This window comes from Tenrec ecaudatus, chromosome 10, assembly GCF_050624435.1.
Source record: "Tenrec ecaudatus isolate mTenEca1 chromosome 10, mTenEca1.hap1, whole genome shotgun sequence".
NCBI classification, from domain to species: domain Eukaryota; kingdom Metazoa; phylum Chordata; class Mammalia; order Afrosoricida; family Tenrecidae; genus Tenrec; species Tenrec ecaudatus.
In genome coordinates this window covers 39,149,660-39,167,757 of record NC_134539.1, presented here as the reverse complement: position 1 = coordinate 39,167,757, position 18,098 = coordinate 39,149,660, and the positions used below count along the sequence as shown (strand labels likewise).

Here is an 18,098-nt window from a genome sequence, read left to right as displayed (position 1 = left end):
CTTTAAGGCCACCGTTTCAGGGGTGTCGAAGTTGGTATTCCTGTTAGAAAAAAAGTCATGGTCATAACCTATCTATCCATAAATTCAAAATTCCAGGGATAAGAATGATAAGACACTTGTTTCAGGTTTTCCTGAGACTGAGTCTAATGCAGTCCTATAATTATGGATTCATTTATTCAACAAAACTGGTGGGCTGCTTATTAATATGAGCGCTAGAAGATGGTGGTAGGCACCCACCCTCCTCATCCTTAAAGGACGTTCAGTCCAGTGGGCTGAGTCCTGGAACAGGACAGAGCACGGTTTGGCATATTTGGACTTTACCGAGGACTTGCCTTGTGTGTTCCTTCTCGAATTGCCCAGGGACCCTGTGAGAACGGTAACGACAGCCCAAAACAAAGTCGCTTCACAACCCTCTCTGCCACCTCTTGGATTGAGAGTTTCTCGAGAACAAGCCAGTCTTGTCCATTTTGTTTCCTCTACACTGTTGCTGCCCCTGCGGCCAGCGACGTGTCTTGACTTTGGCTCAACATTGTGTGAACTTTGCTGAGACAACACTACCCTTGCTTTGTGGCCCAACTACTGAGAGCTGCTTGCAGGGTTCTGAAGTTATTTCCATCGTCAAAGGAGACTACACCGTAATACGGGACTATTTGTGCTGCCGTTTGGAATCCATCACTTCAAGATAGCAAATCGACCTAGCCCCAAGCCTTCCAATTGCATTGTTTACACGCGGCCCCATTTTATGAAAGGTCTACGTATCCCACCGCAGATATAATTCTAAGATGCATGGTATTTGTCTGCTGCCCATACTGTCATTTATGCACTCACACTGGATACTGTCACAAATGTGTATTGTGTAATTCTATGGTCTATTATTGGCTGATGCGGATAACACACTACAAAAAAAAGTAGCTGGAAAGCGTCAGGTGGTAGACAGCTATCGAGGTAGCTGTAGGGGAGATATTGAAATAAGCATCGTGATCATCATCATGTCTTTTAGAAAAGTCGGCCACTGGAAGTCGTGAAATCAAAATTGGTGTCCCTAGGCAGCCCAGACAGTGACGTGTTCAGCCACTAGTGGAAAAGGCCACCAGAAAAAGGCTGGGAAATCTACTTCTAAATCACCAGCCACTGAAAACCCCGTGGAGTGGAGTTCTCCTCTGACACACATGGGTGCCGTGACTCAGAGTCAACTCAATGGGAACTGATTTATTTTGATTTTTTGAAAAATAAGAATTCCATATTTACATTCAGCTGCCTCATGAAACCCTACAATGTACTAGGTCCTAGTAAAAGATGGTGTTATATGCATTTCACAATCCGTTTTTGGAAGAGGTTTCAGGAACCCATTTTACTGATGCTGAAACTGAGGGCCAAAGAGGCTGGAGGATGCTGCAGTGTTTTGCAGTCTTCAATCACATTTTCTCTTTTCCCTGATGATGCTCGCTCCATCTTGAGCATTTCACTGAGCTGGGAGATGGACAGACCACTGTCTGCAAGCACTAGGCACTGGCCGGGAGTTGCTGGTTCTCTAAGGTCCATTAAGTCTTGGCCCTGCTTCCCTGAACTTTGAGTTTCAGTGGCAGGGCAACCCCCAGAGGCAGGCAGATGCTGATGCCACGGGATCAGCAGCTGGGGACAGTTTGGGGTGGGTGCTCACTCATTCCTTGGACACGCCTGGTGAGGCTGCTGTTCACGTGAAACAGCGCCTGGTGAGAGGAGAGGTGCCCAGGTCTGCCGGAGCAAGTCATTTCTCCCGAGTAATGTCCAAGGTTATTAACCACCAGGAGTGAGAGAGTGGAAGGACTCACCTGTGAAGCCTGAGCTCACCAAAATGCAAGCAGCTGTACTTTAAGCTCACTGACTCGGAGACAGACGGTCCCCTGAGGACTTGCCCTGTGCAGTCACTTGCCCTGTCTAAACCAAAGATCTTCCCTCCACCAGGTACTGGAATTAGAGATCTTGTATGAAAAGAACCAGGCATGTGGGCCGGAACAGATGACCAGTGTTATTGTTGTGGCTACAACAACAACAACAACAACCACGCCCTTGCTCTATTAGCATGAGTAATATAAATTCTGCTAATTAGCTCACTATCAGATGAGATGTCATAGCTCTGACCAGCCTAGCCCTGGCTTCCAACACCTGTCACCCCCCCCCCCTACTTTGCTTTCTTTAGCTACCACCCATCTATTCCTCCTCTTTTCCTCCAGTAATAAGTGACCTTCACATGTCCCCAGATCACACCTAGGTCTAGTGAATCAAGAATAAGGTCCTTGAATGAACACCAGGTGGAGATACAGAAGCCAGAAAGTATGACATTGGTGGTAAATGGAGTCAATGGATTTGGTGGGACTCATTTCTGATCCAGCCCTCTCTCATCCATGACTCAGACCTTGGCCTACATTTCCCAAACAGTATGAGTTCCAAACACTTCACTTTCCTTTAGTGATCACATTCAATGTCTAACACTTTTCAACTCTTAGAAACTCTCTGGGTGTAGATGCCTTCCAGACAACCTAGTCTCTCAATCATAACCACCATTGTGAGGATGGCGCAGGACCGGGTTGTGGTTCGTTCTGTTGGACATTGGGTTGCTGTGAGTCAGAATGGACTCAGTGGCCCCTTTCAACAGCACTTCTCTCTTCTTTTCCCTTTTTGACCCACAGATTCTAGTGTGGGTGAGTCGTGCTATTTATTTTCCATTTTATGAACCAATACAAGAAACATATTCTTCGGGAGGTGATGCTTCGCTGTACTCACGGTTCAACTCAGAGCGACAATGCGTCCAAGAAAGCGTCGATTCCCAAGAACACGCTACTCAGAGTGACCTATGGGGTGGCTAGGAGTGGAATCGACTTGATGGCAGTGGGTTGAGTTGGAGTACTCATGGCCATGCCATTCTTCATAAGATTTCACCATAACTTTCAATCCTTGTCTCAGGAAGCACACAGTAGATTTATTTATCCTTTCTTAGATCAGATGAGAGTACATTTGCTTTCTACCACTTTGAAGAGCACGGGGGCAGTTCTAGTCTGTCCTATAGACTCACTATGGGATGGAATGGAGTCCACGGCAGCGAAGTGTGGGCGTCAGATTAGACTTTGGTTTCACGTGGCCCCCAGTCTTCCAGGTGAACCCATGCCCAGATAGTGCCACAGCTGGGGAGCTGAGGGCTCAGAGTAATCACTTGGAGTTTCACATGAGTTTTACCAACTTTGAAGACAAACATGTACATCTATGAGAGACTATTTTTAGAGTAAAAGACTGTGTTCTGGCATTAAAAACCTCACAGAGTTTAGGCTTTTGGAGCTGGGGGAATGGGTAGGAGAAATATGAGTAAGAACAATTTTGATACAGTTTGATTTGCACTTCATCCACATGTCATACAATTCAAGAACTCAATCCTATCAAGAAGAGTTGTACAATTGTCATCATATTCCATTCTAGAACATTTTCTTCTTCCTTGTAGTCATTGCTATTCATGTAATTATTATTATTGTTCTAATTGTGCAGAGAATATGCACAACAGAACATTCTCCAATTCCACAACTTTTACTTGTATCATTCAGTGCCATTGATTTTCTCTTTGTGTACAACCATTATTGATATCCTTTCCCAAATTATCTTACCATCGTTGACATAAACTCAGTGCCCCTGCACAACAACTCTTTCCCCTTCATCTATGGGAACCATTGGCCTAGTTCCACCTCCCCTGCCCCATGGTTTTCCCGAGATAGCATTCACATATCATCTACTTCTATGGTTAAATTGCTTTAAAATGCATTGTAAAATCACAGTCAGGTCTAGTGCTCCCCCCACATCCATCATTTGTTCCCCAAATCCCCCCACCCTCCCTACCTCCCACCTTCCATCCCCACATCATCTATAAGCCATTGCATCAGTTATTATCTCTATGCATCTACTCCTGTGCTTCACAAACTACGAAACTCAACAGAAACAATAGAAAACAAAAGCAAACTAAAGTGGTATGAATATAATAACAATAATATAACGATAAAAATACAAATAATGAGTAAGAACAAAAGCCAGGGAAGAAATTTTTGTCATGGAACAACCAAGAAATCCTTGAGCCTAGAGCAAACTCAGGTTGGGTCAAGTGGGAGGTCAGCTGACCAAGTTTCAAGTTTGATCCAGCATCATCAAGTTTACAGTGCTTTCAGTCTGATCCTGAGGCTGTTCAAGACGCTGATCTGAGGCCAGAGGGGCTCACCAGAGGCTTCGTCTGACTAGACACTGTGTAGCTGGGTTTTGGGTTCCCACTGTCCTCCATGTAGCCTTCTACAAATTGGGGGTTCACAAGTGAAGCTCTGATACTTTTCCCTTTGTCATATTTGGATTTTGTTATTGTCATTTGGGGATCACACAAATTGGTGCGCTTCTTCCACGTGGTCTTAGATGACTTCTTCTCACTTAGACGGCTGCCTGTTTGAACACAACCCTTCAAGACTCGAAAGAACAATTCTTGAATGCCTGTGATATGCAAGCGTTCTGTACACTCATTTACCTCTGTGCAATTGAGCTCCCACTTCACCGAGGAGGAGATGAAGGCTCAGAGAAGTCAGAATGCCAGGGTCATGGTGAAGGAACTTGATCTCTTCCCACCATCCCTGGATGAACTCAGAGCTCAGTCATTCACCAGGTGTGTGACCTACGGGAACCCCCTGAATCTTTCTGTCCCTTCGTCTCCCCCCATCTGTAAAATGCGAGGCTGCATTGAGGACATGTGTTGTAGCTGTATCCTTCTGTAAGGAAAGAAATGTTGCAAACCTCATTAAGAGATTGGCTGTCTGTGAACCAATCAGAGGTATTGGATAAACACCTCCCTACCAGGCCAAGATAGGGAGGGCAAGACAAAAGTTGGCGGGGGTGGGGGTGGGGTGGGGGGAGATGCTATAAAAACTGTGCGAGACCTACGACTTGTCCTATTTGGCAGCTGCTGCCTCAGTCACTGCGACTGACATCTAAGAAGACGCTTCTCTCCCAAACGGTAAGTAAACACACTTCCTTTGTTCACCCGACTGCACCTGCGCCAAGGGAGAAGCATGTTTGCTTTGTGTTCAGAAAGAAAAAATAATGGTCACTTTTGACCTGGGATAATTATTTTCCTTGCTAAGAGTGAACATGGCTCTTTGAAGAGCAGCAAAATGCTTCAGCGTCACCTCGAGTTGGCAGTGTTAGCAGTATGGTGGCAGTTTTGAGTTATTTAGTGAGAAAGAGACAGTCAGACAGACACACACGCATGCACGCACGCACGTACGCACACGGCGTTCAGATTCCTGATCCTTCCCCCTTTCTCTTCACCTAGCTGTTCACTGCTATCTATTTGGCCCCCAACTCCTGCCAGCCAGTGGAACAAAACGCCGCTGGGTCCGGCACCATGCCCATGACTGGGGTTTCACTGGCCGATTTTCAGAAGTAGATGGCCAGGCCTTTCTTTCTCGTCTCTGTTGGTCTGAGTGCTCTGTGGAAACCTGTGCAGCGTGACAGCGGCATGCAAGCCTCCACAGACAGGCATGCTGTGTGCACTTGAGCTCGCCTCGTTGGAAGGTGAAAATGCTGCCGCAGAGCTGCGCCTGCCCCACTCTTCCAGGGTGACTGCTAATGGTGTACTCACCCGTCTCACCCTGAGGTCCCCTTCTCCGGTCTCTCCCCACACTGCTGGCACTGGGCACCGTCGTCTCTTCGCCACAGAAACGAACCCTTGTTTCGCCCGTTGCCTTCGCCCACTGCTCACACAAGAAAAGGAAACGGTGCGGAAACTTCAGAGCACACCCATCACTCGATTATGAATTTCAAAGCGGCCCCTCCCCACAATTGTTGGATACATTCTGTACCGCGTGTCGGGCGCGAACCACACAGGTGGCCGGTGGAAACCACCGAGGAGGAGGCTGACGACCCCCTTAGGTGGTTATCCTCCTAGAAACCCACGGGGCAGTTCGACCATGGGGCTCCTCAGGAGTCGGAATCGACTCAATGCCAGTGTGTTTAGTTTGGTTTTGTAACATTTCTTGCCAACACCAAACAGTTGGAAGAACCTATGGTTTAAGATAGGAGGCACTGGAAGCTGCCAGTTTTTTTTGGCTTGCTCATTAAGAAGTCAAACATTACCAAAAATTCATAAAAGGGGAGTGAGGCTGACTCCACTCCCTTCCGTTCCCCATACATCACCCTGAGTGGGATCGGAGGGGCAGGGGGCAGTGTTCCTCTGTTTATATAGACACAAAACACTTAGCATATATACACACCATTTTTTAGTTTGGTTTATTTTTAAAGATACTGTATATACACACTTTTCTGAACATGTCATTTACCGCCCCACCCCCACATAATAATATGTGAACAAGTTCCCATTACATGTTTTTATAACAGTCCAAGTCCTCAGGAAGTGAGGCAGAGGGACACAGAAATCATTCTCTATCTTTTCCCCCTCCTGCTGTTCCCTGCTTCCCAGTGGTGAGTACTGACCTGAATCCTGATTGATCATTAACAGAGGGGCAGCATGGGGCTGAGGTGATACAGACCTTTAGTCCTTCTGTAGAAGTTTAACTTCCTGTAAACACTATTAGTTCAACTTGACCTTTCCTCTGTCATTCTGGTTGTGTCAGCACAAGCAGACTGAGGGAAATCGGTTGGCAATGAGTCGAAACAAGGAGGTCTCCGGAGGTCCCTCATTATTATAATTTAATTGTTAATTCTGCTTTTTAGTTTGCAAAACAGAAAAATGGTAATACCTTGCACTTTCATAGGGCTTTAAGAGGCGTCTTCATGTTCATCATGCCGTTCAACAAATACATCACATGACTCGGCTCAGATGAGCCGAGTACTAGCCCAAAGAGATCAGCCCACCAGGGCAAGGATCTCACTTGGAGATGCTCCTGTGGGGGAGACTGCTTGGGCAAGGAGGCATTGAGGCAGAATCCCATCCTTGCCAAAGTAGCAAAGCTGAGAATTACTGGTGTGGAGATCACTGGATTCATTTCTGCATTCCCAGAGGCACTGAGGACAAGTCCTCCTGTGTTTTCCCCATGGAGAATCGTTGGGTGGAACATTAAAAAAAAAAAAAGACACCTCACACTCCATCCTTCTAGCCCAAAGCTGATGAAAGGTAACTTCGGGGCCTAGTATGGGTTCCTCCTCTCAAGCATGGTGCGTGGAAAGTGATCTGTGACTACAGAGTAACACAGCAAGTAGGGGAGAATGACAGAGGTCTGAGTCTTACTGTCCCTGCCTTAAAACATCCAGGGCACCTGATGGCACCATGGGTCCCATAAATATGCAGGCAGTTCCTTACTGCATTCATTATTGTTGTGGGCCAGAGTCACCTATTAGCTGGTCCAGTGAAGCCAATCATCTCCTGGACAGCATTCTGTTGAGGTCACCATGAACACTAGACATCCTGCCTTCGTCCCTGGTGGCTAACCACAGTTACTTGTGGGGGGCGGGGTGTTATAAGGGAGGGTGGGAAGTCAGACCTCGTTTGTTTATCAGGCTCTGGTAATAGGTCAGAGGGACCTTGCATGACTCGCCTCCACTCTCCACCTGTAGGGGTAGTAAAGCCATTTGAGTGTGTGACTCTCTGGGTCACCTACAGTTCTGATCATGGCTGTCCTACCCTCTTTTTCAGAGGCCCCCATTATCATGGCCCACCGATTCCCAGCCCTCACCCCGGAGCAGAAGAAGGAGCTCTCCGAAATCGCCCAGCGCATCGTTGCCAATGGGAAGGGGATCCTGGCTGCAGATGAGTCTGTAGGTGAGCATGCCAGACACCGCACCCTCTTGATTCTACACGTCACAAATGTTACTTGGTAACTGCATGCTCCTACCTCACCGAGGCAGTGAGACTCAGAAACTCAGAAAGTACAGGCGTAGCCTTGTAGACAGATTCCTGTAACTGAAGAGAGGGGCACAAGCTCTCAGTGTTAAGTCCAGTTGCCTTAAACCAGGCCTGTAGCAGTGCCAGACCCTGGCTAACTGGGATGGGGTTAGAAAGATTGAGATCTGCTGTGAATGAGAAGTCAGGCTACAGCAGGGTCCCTGAGCAGGTTCTTCCAAGTTCAATCCACCTTCCGTGAATTTGCATGTCCACCTTAGATATGCTGAATCAGAATCTACATTTTATGAAGCCCCCAGGTGATTTATAAGATATAAAATGTAGGTTCTTTTTCAGGGTATCTGGGAAATGCAAATTCTCAGCTTGAGGTCTCGCCTGAGCAAACCGGTTCCACTGCTCTTGAGTCAATCCTGACTCAGGGGTGACCCTACAGGACAGAGTAGAACTGCCCTGTAGGTTTCCGGGACTGGAAGTCTTTAAAGAAGCAGAAAGCTCCGAGCAGCCCAATGACTAACCACTGCGCCACCACAGCTCCTGGGAACCAATTTGAAGCCCTGGGTTAAACTCAAGCACGTTGGGGAGGGTGGAAGAGCACCTGCTTCTGGAACAGGGCAGAGCTAAGCATTTCCCAGGCTGGTACAGGGGGGAGCCGTGGTGAGCCTGCACTGCCTACATCAAAAGGCACGAAGTCAGAGGAGGCAAGAGCCTGCCCTAACTCTCTTTTTGCCATCCGTACACCTAGCCAGATGGGTGGCAGAGTGGCTGGCTCTATGTTGGACTGCTAGCCACAAAGTCAGCAGTTTGAAACCAAAAGTGGTTCTGTGGGAGAAAGACAGGCTTTCTACTCCTGTAAACAAACTAGAGTCTTTGTAAAAATAAGAAATTCTGTTTGAACTTAATAAATAAATAAAATAAAACAAGAGGGGGCGGGGGAGAGTTAATGGCTCCAAAGTTTTACCCTGTCGTATAGGGTCACTATGAGTCAGCATCGACTTGGTGGCAGTGAGTGGGTCAGATTGCAGTCTGGGTCTGGGGAAGGTAGATACCAGAAAGACTGTCATATTCAAGTGGCTTCCACATAGACCTCTGTATACACAGTGGACTCTCGGGGCATTTCTCAAGCAGTATCCTGATAGAAATCAAGGTTTTAGTCCACCGTGAGGCAGCCAAATAAAGCTGAAGCTTTGAAGATGGGAATTTCAGAAAAGAGGCTTGTTTTCCTTCCTGGTGGGAGAGGGGGACAGGAAAGCCCTGCTTGAGCTCTTGCTGCCTCGGCCCTGCCCTCCCTAGGCACCATGGGAAACCGCCTGCAGAGGATCCAGGTGGAGAACACCGAGGAGAACCGCCGGCAGTTCCGAGAAATACTCTTCACGGTGGACAATTCCGTCAATCAGAGCATCGGGGGCGTGATCCTTTTCCACGAGACGCTCTACCAGAAGGACAGCCAGGGGAAGCTGTTCAAAACCATCCTCAAGGAAAAGGGGATTGTCGTGGGAATCAAGGTGACTATATGTCTGACCCCAGTCTCATCTGAGGCGCGCTCCCAGTGGATCGGCTGGGCAAGGCCAGCACTCGCAGCAGCCTGGACACGCATGTTTCCATTGCCTTCTAGACTTCTCTTTCCTCCTAGTGTCCTGGTCTTTCAACAGAGTTTTCCCCAGAGCATGTAATCTCTTGGCATCTCAATTTCCTCAAGATGAAAGAACTTTGAAAGCAGTTCCTGTGACAAAATAGTTGAATCAATGAGAGCTATTAAAAGGAGTCCTGGTGATATAGTTGGTTACGCAAAGTCAGCCTTTCAAATCCAATAAGATTTATAGCCTTGGAAACCCAAACGAGCAATTCCATTTTCTCCTATAGGGTTGCTATGAGTCAGCATTGACTCAATGGCTCACCCATTCACTTCTATTGAATCAATGTTGACACATTGTGGCCCTATAGGGCAGGGTAGAACTTCCCTTGTGAGGTTCCAAGAAGACTGTAAGTGTTTATGCGAGTAGAAAGCCCTGTCTGTCTCCCACAGAGGGGCTGGTGGTTTGGACTGTGGACCTTGTGGATCATAGTCCAATGTGAAACCACTCCCCCACCAGGGCTACTCTTCACTCAGTGGTGGTAGGTTATTCTGATTAAAGCGCCAGCTATTCCATCTTGTAATCAAGTTTATTCTGATTAAAGCACCAGCTATTCCATCTTGTAGTCAAGTCTGCATGCAATTCTGCATAAACTTCTCAAGAGTGAAAAAGTGGGGTTTGCTGGGCAATTGTAATGCCGCACACTCATTTAACGCTCATAACAAGCTCAGAAAGGAGATTCAGCCATTATCCCTATAGAGATGAGGGGACAACATTGAACTAGCAGAGACAGCAGAGCTTGCTCCCCATCGGTTGAAAGGTAGAGCTGGGTCTAACCTGGGCTTTCTAACTCTTGGAACCTCTGCTGTTCTGAGAGCAGAGCCTACATCCTGATTCTCTTGACCATCTGCAATAATATCTCTCATGGCCACAGACCCAGAGCAACCCCATAGGACAAGGTAGAATCATCCCCGGGGTTTCTGAGGCTGTATTTTTTTTTCAGGAGCAGAAAACCTCATCTTTCTCCTTAGGAGTGATTGGTGGGTTTGATCTGCTAAATTTTCAGTCAACTCACGAGGCCACCATGGATTCTTTTGTAATAACATTAGAAACAAATAAACAAACAAACATAAAACACTACCATTGAGCCTAACCTGACTCATTGTGACCCTATAGGATAGAGTAGAACTGTCACTCTGGGTTTCTGAGACTTTAAAAAGGAGTAGACAGCCTCATTTTTTTCACCTATGGAATGGCTAAGTGGCTAAGGGGTTAGAACTGTTGACCTAGTAGCCCAAGTGTAACCAACTATGTCATCAGAGCTTCCATGTAATCACGCAGTGCCTGCTAGCTACAAACCCAGGGGCTCAAATGTGCCCTCAGTGGCTCGGTGCTGACATCGCAGGTACTGTCCAGCTTCTTGTGCCCTGAGCTCTAGGTCTGTGCTTTTCATGCTTTCCAATGCTTAGGGTTGAACTGCTTATGATTGCATCGTTCATTTTTATCCAGGTAAGTTCTGTTCTAAATTCAACAACTTCGTGTGTGAAACACGAGCGCTATCAGTACCAGGAGCTCTGCCAGTGTTCTATGTGACAACTCACACCTGCTCATTCCTTGTTAATGATTTGTTTTCACAGTTAGACCAAGGAGCTGCCCCTCTTGCAGGAACAAACAAAGAATCCACCATTCAAGGTAAGGACACACCCCACTAACAGAAGACATGCAGACAAATGCTAGAAATGAAGAAAAGTCACTTACTGCTGTGGAGGTGATCCCGACCCACAGCAACTTGATAGGTCAGGGTAGAACCGTCCCTGAAACTCTTGACAGGAGTAGAAAGCCTCATCTTTCTTCCAAGGAGCAGATAGATGGTGGTTTCGAACTGTTAACCATGTTGATAACTCTGAATCCTAACCCCTCCCTTTAATAAATATGCGGCTTTGGGAAAATCACTTAGATCTCAGTCTTGGTTTTCTTATAGGAAAAGAGATTTGTCATATCTACTTTTTAAGAGTTAAGTGTGTGGGCCAAACCAGGTAAAGTACCAATAGGGCTGACCAGAGTGCCTTACACAGAGCAGGTGTACTGTTTCTGTAATTAGTATTTTTAGAGAAAAATTTAGCAGGAGTGGAGATGAAAGACTCCAGCCTTCAGGTTCACACACACATGGGTGTGAATCTTTGTTCCATCACTTTCAATTCAAATAATCTTGCAGGATACTTCGTTGTTCAAGAAGATCACTGTCCACCACCCAGCTAATCAGAATCTTAATTCTGACTGTCCCTCTTTAGCCATATTAACTTAGTAAAGTCAATGTCTCTCAAAGCCTCAGTGTCCATATCTATAACAGAAGTGAAATATTAACTTTTGGGATTTTAATGGTCACTCAATAAGCTGAGGTATGCAAGATGCCTAGGATTATACCTGGAACAAAGTAAGCACTCAAATAAAGAATGCATAGATGAAAATGAGTTTCCTCAGTTCTAATTAAGGAGTATCTGCTATGTACATCAAACCTAAATTTATTTCATCCAGGTCTCCTGGGCCTGTACTGTGATATTTATTGGCATGAGTGGTTTAGGTCTTCAAGGTGTGCTAACAGAAAGCCAAGACAAGAGAGACTTTTCATGATCCCAGAGGCCTAACGGACAGACAAAGACTCAAAGGAGGCTTTCTTTCCTTTGTGGCTCACAGGGCTTGATGGGCTCTCTGCACGCTGTGCTCAGTACAAGAAGGATGGGGCTGACTTTGGGAAGTGGCGTGCTGTGCTGAGGATCGCTGACCAGTGTCCATCCAACCTCGCTATCCAAGAGAACGCCAACGCGCTGGCCCGCTATGCTAGCATCTGTCAACAGGTGCGCTCCTTTCCCTCGAACTAAACAAAACAATAGACTAGCACTGTCTGTGGAGTCCTTGGGTGGTACAAATGGTTAAGGTTAGGAGTTCAAATCCAGAAGTCTCCACAACAGAAAGACTTGATCATTGACTTCTGAAAATTCAGCCACTGGAAACCCTTTAGACTGCAGTTCTATTCTAAGATACGTGGGGTTGTCAAGAGTTGGATTGGCCACAGCAGTGACTGGACAGGCTCATTTCTCTGAGAGCCCCTCTTCCCAACGTTCCAAGTCACCAAGGCTTTCCTTGGTGGACTTTCCCACTGTTTTTTATGTAGCCAAGTATGGTAGGTAGGGGAAGCTTACCAGCAATCCAGTAGGTGTTTCAATAAGCCATGAGTAAAGGCTCATGGCCACAGTTAAATAGCTGTAAAGTTGAGTCTTAACAGTGATCAGACCCTTGCGACCCAGAAGTTTTTCTCTAGGCTCCAAGATATGCTCCACCTAGACCTTAGTTGAGGGGTGAGAGTTCTGATCCAGTCCAAATCCAAACCCTTTCTGGGAGGGTGGTGACTTGATCCCAAAGGCTTTCAGCATGTGTCCAAAAGTCTGAGACTCCAACTGAAGTCTCATTTGCTTCTGTGGAGACTGTATAATGGTCATTAGGGTGGTGGAAAACTGAGAGTGCCAATTAGAACTATAAGCACTGCTTAACATTATTAAGTAAGTCATACAAAGAGTAGCTTTCTTAGTAATTTAAGCCAATTTCCCAAAAAGAATGAAAGTTAGGTTCTAGAATAACTAGAAGAGTCTCTAGAATGAAATATAGAAATTAAGATTTGTAATTTTTAACCCCATTCCTTTTCAGAAATAATTGCTCTTGTTCATTTTTTGTTATGTTTTCTGGCTAGATAGCTCATCAGATTTACTTTAACTACCATTAGATCCCTAAATTGTATTTCACATATTTTACCCTAAGAGCTTCATTTCATACATGAACCACAATTATTCAATCACCTCCTAAGAATAGGGTCACAGTGAGCACATCTTTAATTTTGTCTCCCTTTTGATTTGGTCTTAGAATGGGTTGGTGCCCATTGTGGAACCAGAGGTCATTCCTGATGGAGACCATGACATGGAACACTGCCAGTATGTGAGTGAGAAGGTAAGTCTTGGATGTAAAGGTAAAAAGTTCAGTTGGAAAGTCTTGTTTTTAATTAACAGATGTTATAACTATTTTATACTTGGAATATTCTTCAAGTTATCATCATTATGTAGCATTGAGAATGAACAAAGGAAGTGCTGACCAATTCTACTTTGGGGGCACATCAAATGTTCCTTATAGAAGAAGTGCAGGGTTTGCAGTACAAAAAACTTAGTTTGTGGGACCTTAGGTTAGTCATATTATCTTTCTGGACCTTTGTTTCATCATATGTTAGACTGGGTTTTCAAGAGAAGCAAGACCAATGATTCTCCATATACATAAAAGCAAAACCAATGGAACTTTATATATAGATATAGGTATCTATATCAATATAGAAATTTATACCTAGAAGATGGCTCACACAGTTATAGAAGTGCAAGCCCAGTTGAGTCACCACAGATTGGTGGCTGCAGAGGTGGCTAAGTCCAAGGTCAGCAGGTCAGGTTTGTGACTAGAGAGACAAGAAATCTAAGATTGGCAGGTCAGATGGCAGACTGCCGATGACCCTGGAATCAGCAAGTAATATGGCAGCCTATTGACTCAAACCAAAGGACCAGAGGTCACTGAGCAAGATGCAGGATGCAAACCCAGCAAAAAGCAAGTAAGCTTCCCACCAAGTCAACTTATATAGGAAGTAAGCTCCACCCCAGGAAACTTTCTTTCAATTTCATCAGAGTTGTGACCTGAGTGAGGATGTTGCATTCTACCCTCATCTTCTTACAATTGACTTCTCACTGCAGATACCTTTGTGAAATTCATTACATTGTTTTGGGTCATATCATGGGGCATGACTAGGCCTCAACTGCCAAACCACTAAGAATCCAGTCAAATTGCCACAAGGGGACAAAAATCAAGTTGGCACAAGCCAAGTTGGCCCAGTCAAGTTGACACAAGTATCACAGGTATCAAAAGTCTGTGGGGAAATGCCATGACCTTTTAATTCCATTTACCCATAAACTTTTAAAAGGTTCCCTTGTATACATTCTGTAGGCTCACATGAGAAACATATAATTAGAAAATACTGTGTTCACATCTGATTTTCTTCCTTTTCCACAGTATACCTCGAAAGGGTAGTTCTGTACACATGCCATGAGAGAATAAGAATGTCATAATGGAACTTGACTTGAGTTTATTTCTTGCAAACTTGGGTGGACCAAAATGAGCTCTGAAACTACTTCTGTTTCTAAAGCATCTATGTTTAAATGAGTGTCCTATGAGATAGAGGATGGAGGCCATTTAGATATCTCCAAGTAAACTAGGGACGTCTCCAAAGAGAGGTGTTAACCAATGGGAGCAATGGGAGAATGTACTGAGAGCTTCTAGGAAGCATGACTCTGCCAATAGCCCATGCAGTTGAGCAGTTAATGTAGGGGTGTTGGGGATAAGACAGCTTTGCTGTGCTCAGTGGCTAAAGTTGGCAATGCATTGCCCTACTGAAGCCGCATAGCTAGTTGGGAAGCTCTGGCTAAACAGTATATGGACATTCCTTCATCCTTTTACTACAGGTGTATCTAAGAACATGATTCTAAGAGTGACTCTAGGTTTCACCTGTTTGAATCTCTTGCCCCTCAGGTCCTGGCTGCTGTCTACAAGGCCTTGAATGACCATCATGTTTACCTGGAGGGCACTCTTCTTAAGCCCAACATGGTGACTGCTGGGCATGCCTGCACCAAGAAGTATAGTCCAGAGCAAGTGGCTATGGCCACCGTCACAGCTCTCCACCGGACTGTTCCTGCAGCTGTTCCTGGTAAGACCTTCTTTCTTCTCCAGTTGGAAGTCTTGGGCCTTACTCTTTGAAGCAGTTCCACAATCACCAAGGAGGAGCTTCTACCCATGAATCGGACAATTTCCCAGGCACTCAGCACTTCCCCTCGCACTCCAGGAGAGACTGCCTTGAGTCTACCTAAACACACACACGCGATCCATTTGTTTCTTTCTTTTATTAATTGGGATTAATACACATAACAAATCATTCCATAGTTCAATCACATTTGCTACCACAATCAGTTTCCAAGCATTCTTTTTCATAATCCATTTAGTTCCTCAGAGTTTTACCGCTCTCCTTATTCATTCAAGTCATCCTCTCCTTAGCCCAAGTAGCCCCAGCCAAAGCACACTAATTTTTCTAACCCAGAGTTCCATGCACATCGAGCAGAGTAGGGATGGAGACATGACGTTCACGGCCTTTGCTTTCTTTCTCAGGGTACACGAGCAGGGGTAGTAGAATGTAATGGCTCCTCTCCTTGCAGGAATCTGCTTCTTGTCTGGTGGCATGAGTGAAGAGGATGCCACTCTCAACCTCAATGCCATCAACCTTTGCCCTCTGCCAAAGCCCTGGAAACTAAGCTTCTCTTATGGGCGGGCCCTGCAGGCCAGTGCACTTGCTGCTTGGAATGGCAAGGCTGCCAACAAGAAGGCAACTCAGGAAGCTTTTATGAAGCGGGCCCTGGTAAGATGCTACTACTTATCTGCTCGATCGCATTAATATTTACAGCTGCCTCTCTCCCATAAGGTGGCATTGGGTTTTTCATTTGTTTCTTTGTTTTCAGGTCATATAGGTATCTATGGAGAGTGGGTACTAGATATTTTTTAATGCATTATTAGAGCTCAGTGGAAATGTTAGGGCAAGAGAGATTGGGTTATCTACATGGGGAGTGTGGTTGATGACAGCCACGTGAAGGCCAATTGTAAGAAAGACATTCAGAAGGAGGAGGACTAAGAGCTGAGCCTAGGACACCATTCATTTTAGGAAGAGGCGACGCTACCACGAGAAGCAGTAAGAATATGATAGGATGAACCAAAGAGTCGAGAAAGAAATAGGAAAAAGTTTGAGGAATCATCTATAAACAAAAACAAAATAAATAAATAAAACAAAAACAAAGCAAAATAAAACTCAGCTTTCGACGAGTCGATGTTAGCTTGCTGGGGTTGGCACTTAGAAGCCTATGTGTGAGCCTCGACGAAAGAGTTTGAAGAAAGAGAAGTGTGTCAGCAAAGGATCTAGAAAGCTTAGCAGGAGGATGGAGTCCACAAATCAGGTTTTATGCTAGTACTAAGCACTTCTTTTTGAAAGCTTACTAGGAGCCAAGCACTAAAGTGAGCAACTCAGATATATTCCCTGTCCTTTGTAAGCTTAGAATGGAGCCAAACAGAAATATGCTGAGCATGTTTCCATAAAGAGCAAAGGATTCACTGTGAGGAGAATGGGAATAATTGAAGGATCAAGGGCTTCTTCGTTATAAAGCTGCATGTGGCTAAATATCAAATATAGTTATTCCATTGGTCTTAGAAAGGAGGAAAGAGATGAGATTTGGAATTCGCTTTGTAGATGGGGAGATGTAGCTGTTGATCACTGACTGCAGGTGAGAGCAACTGCTGAGAAGAAGGCATGAAGCTGTCAATCCTCACCGTGGGAAGTCTAGATGCGCAGTTGGAGGAGTCAGCTAGGGAAATCACCAGACATGATGGTCAGACATCACAGCAAAGCACTGAATTTTGAGTGCTGTTGCTGTCATATGTTGACAGTAACAAGGCAGTTCTCCAGTAACTTTAGGGTGTCGACGACGTGCTCAGGAAGCTAGGCTATAAAAGAGATGCCTTTAGAGAAAGAAGGCGGTGGTATCAGCAGCAGTGTTCAGCAAAATCCCTGAAAGAAAATTCACATGAACGTATAATCAGAACCGAACCCACACCCACTGTGACTACATTGACTCCTGCTCACAGTGTTTCTCATGGAGCTGATGGGAACCACTGGTCTTGCAGTGAGCCACTCAACACCTACCCCTCAGTGGCACTCATTCACCTACTCCCTCTCTTGCTGCCCCTGAGCCAATTCTAACTCGTAGTGACCCTACAGGACAGGGAGTGACTGCCCCTGCAGGTTTCTCAGGCTGTGTGTCTTTGTGGTAGTGGAAAGCCTCATCCGCCAGGTCAGCTCAAACTAAACAAACTCCCTGTCACAGAGTCAAGGATGACTACCGGTGACCCTATAGACAGAACAGAATTGCAGCTGTGGGCTTCCAAGACCATACGTCCTTTTAGGAGTAGAAAGTCTCATCTCCCCCCCTCCCCCCACAGCAGTTGGTGGTTTTGAATTGCTAACCTTTTGGTTAGCAGCTCAACTAGTAACCCCCTAAGCCACCAGGGCTCCCACTACGTGCAGATGGTTTTAAATAAGAAGCAGCGAGAGTCAAGCCCAGGGCTTTGGTTCACTCTAACTCCATCTATTCTCTTTCCCTTGTCTTCCAGGCTAACAGCCAGGCAGCCAGGGGGAAGTATGTTCACTCAGGCTCCTCAGGAACTGCTGCCACCCAGTCGCTCTTCACCCCCAGCTACACCTACTAGGACCTCTGGCCAGCCAGCACCGTGCTCTCTCTTCTCCGTGGCTAGGAGGAGGACTGGAAAGGACCCTTTCGACTGACCCTGGGAAGGAGCCAAATTAGTCACCAACACTGGAAACCCAGTCCCATATTCTTACACTCAAGTCACATCCATCAATCAATTATTGAAACACACAAGCACAAATATCAAGGATCTGACATAAGTTCACACCTCTCCTTCCTTGTAACACTTCCGACTCCCCACATCCCAGAGTATTCATCTAAAGAAAATAAAAGGTTTTAAAACAAAACCAG

At 45.7% G+C, this 18,098-nt stretch overlaps 1 protein-coding gene across 1 annotated transcript; it reads left to right on the top strand.

The window, feature by feature from the left end:
• Positions 1-7,662: 7,662 nt before the first annotated feature.
• ALDOB (aldolase, fructose-bisphosphate B) lies at positions 7,663-17,808 on the top strand. The gene is made up of 8 exons (XM_075558996.1): positions 7,663-7,774; positions 9,146-9,357; positions 11,064-11,118; positions 12,121-12,281; positions 13,342-13,425; positions 15,037-15,211; positions 15,714-15,913; positions 17,713-17,808. Exons 1-8 carry the CDS (start codon positions 7,663-7,665, stop codon positions 17,806-17,808), a joined length of 1,095 nt encoding a protein of 364 aa, XP_075415111.1.
• The last annotated feature ends 290 nt before the right edge of the window (positions 17,809-18,098 follow it).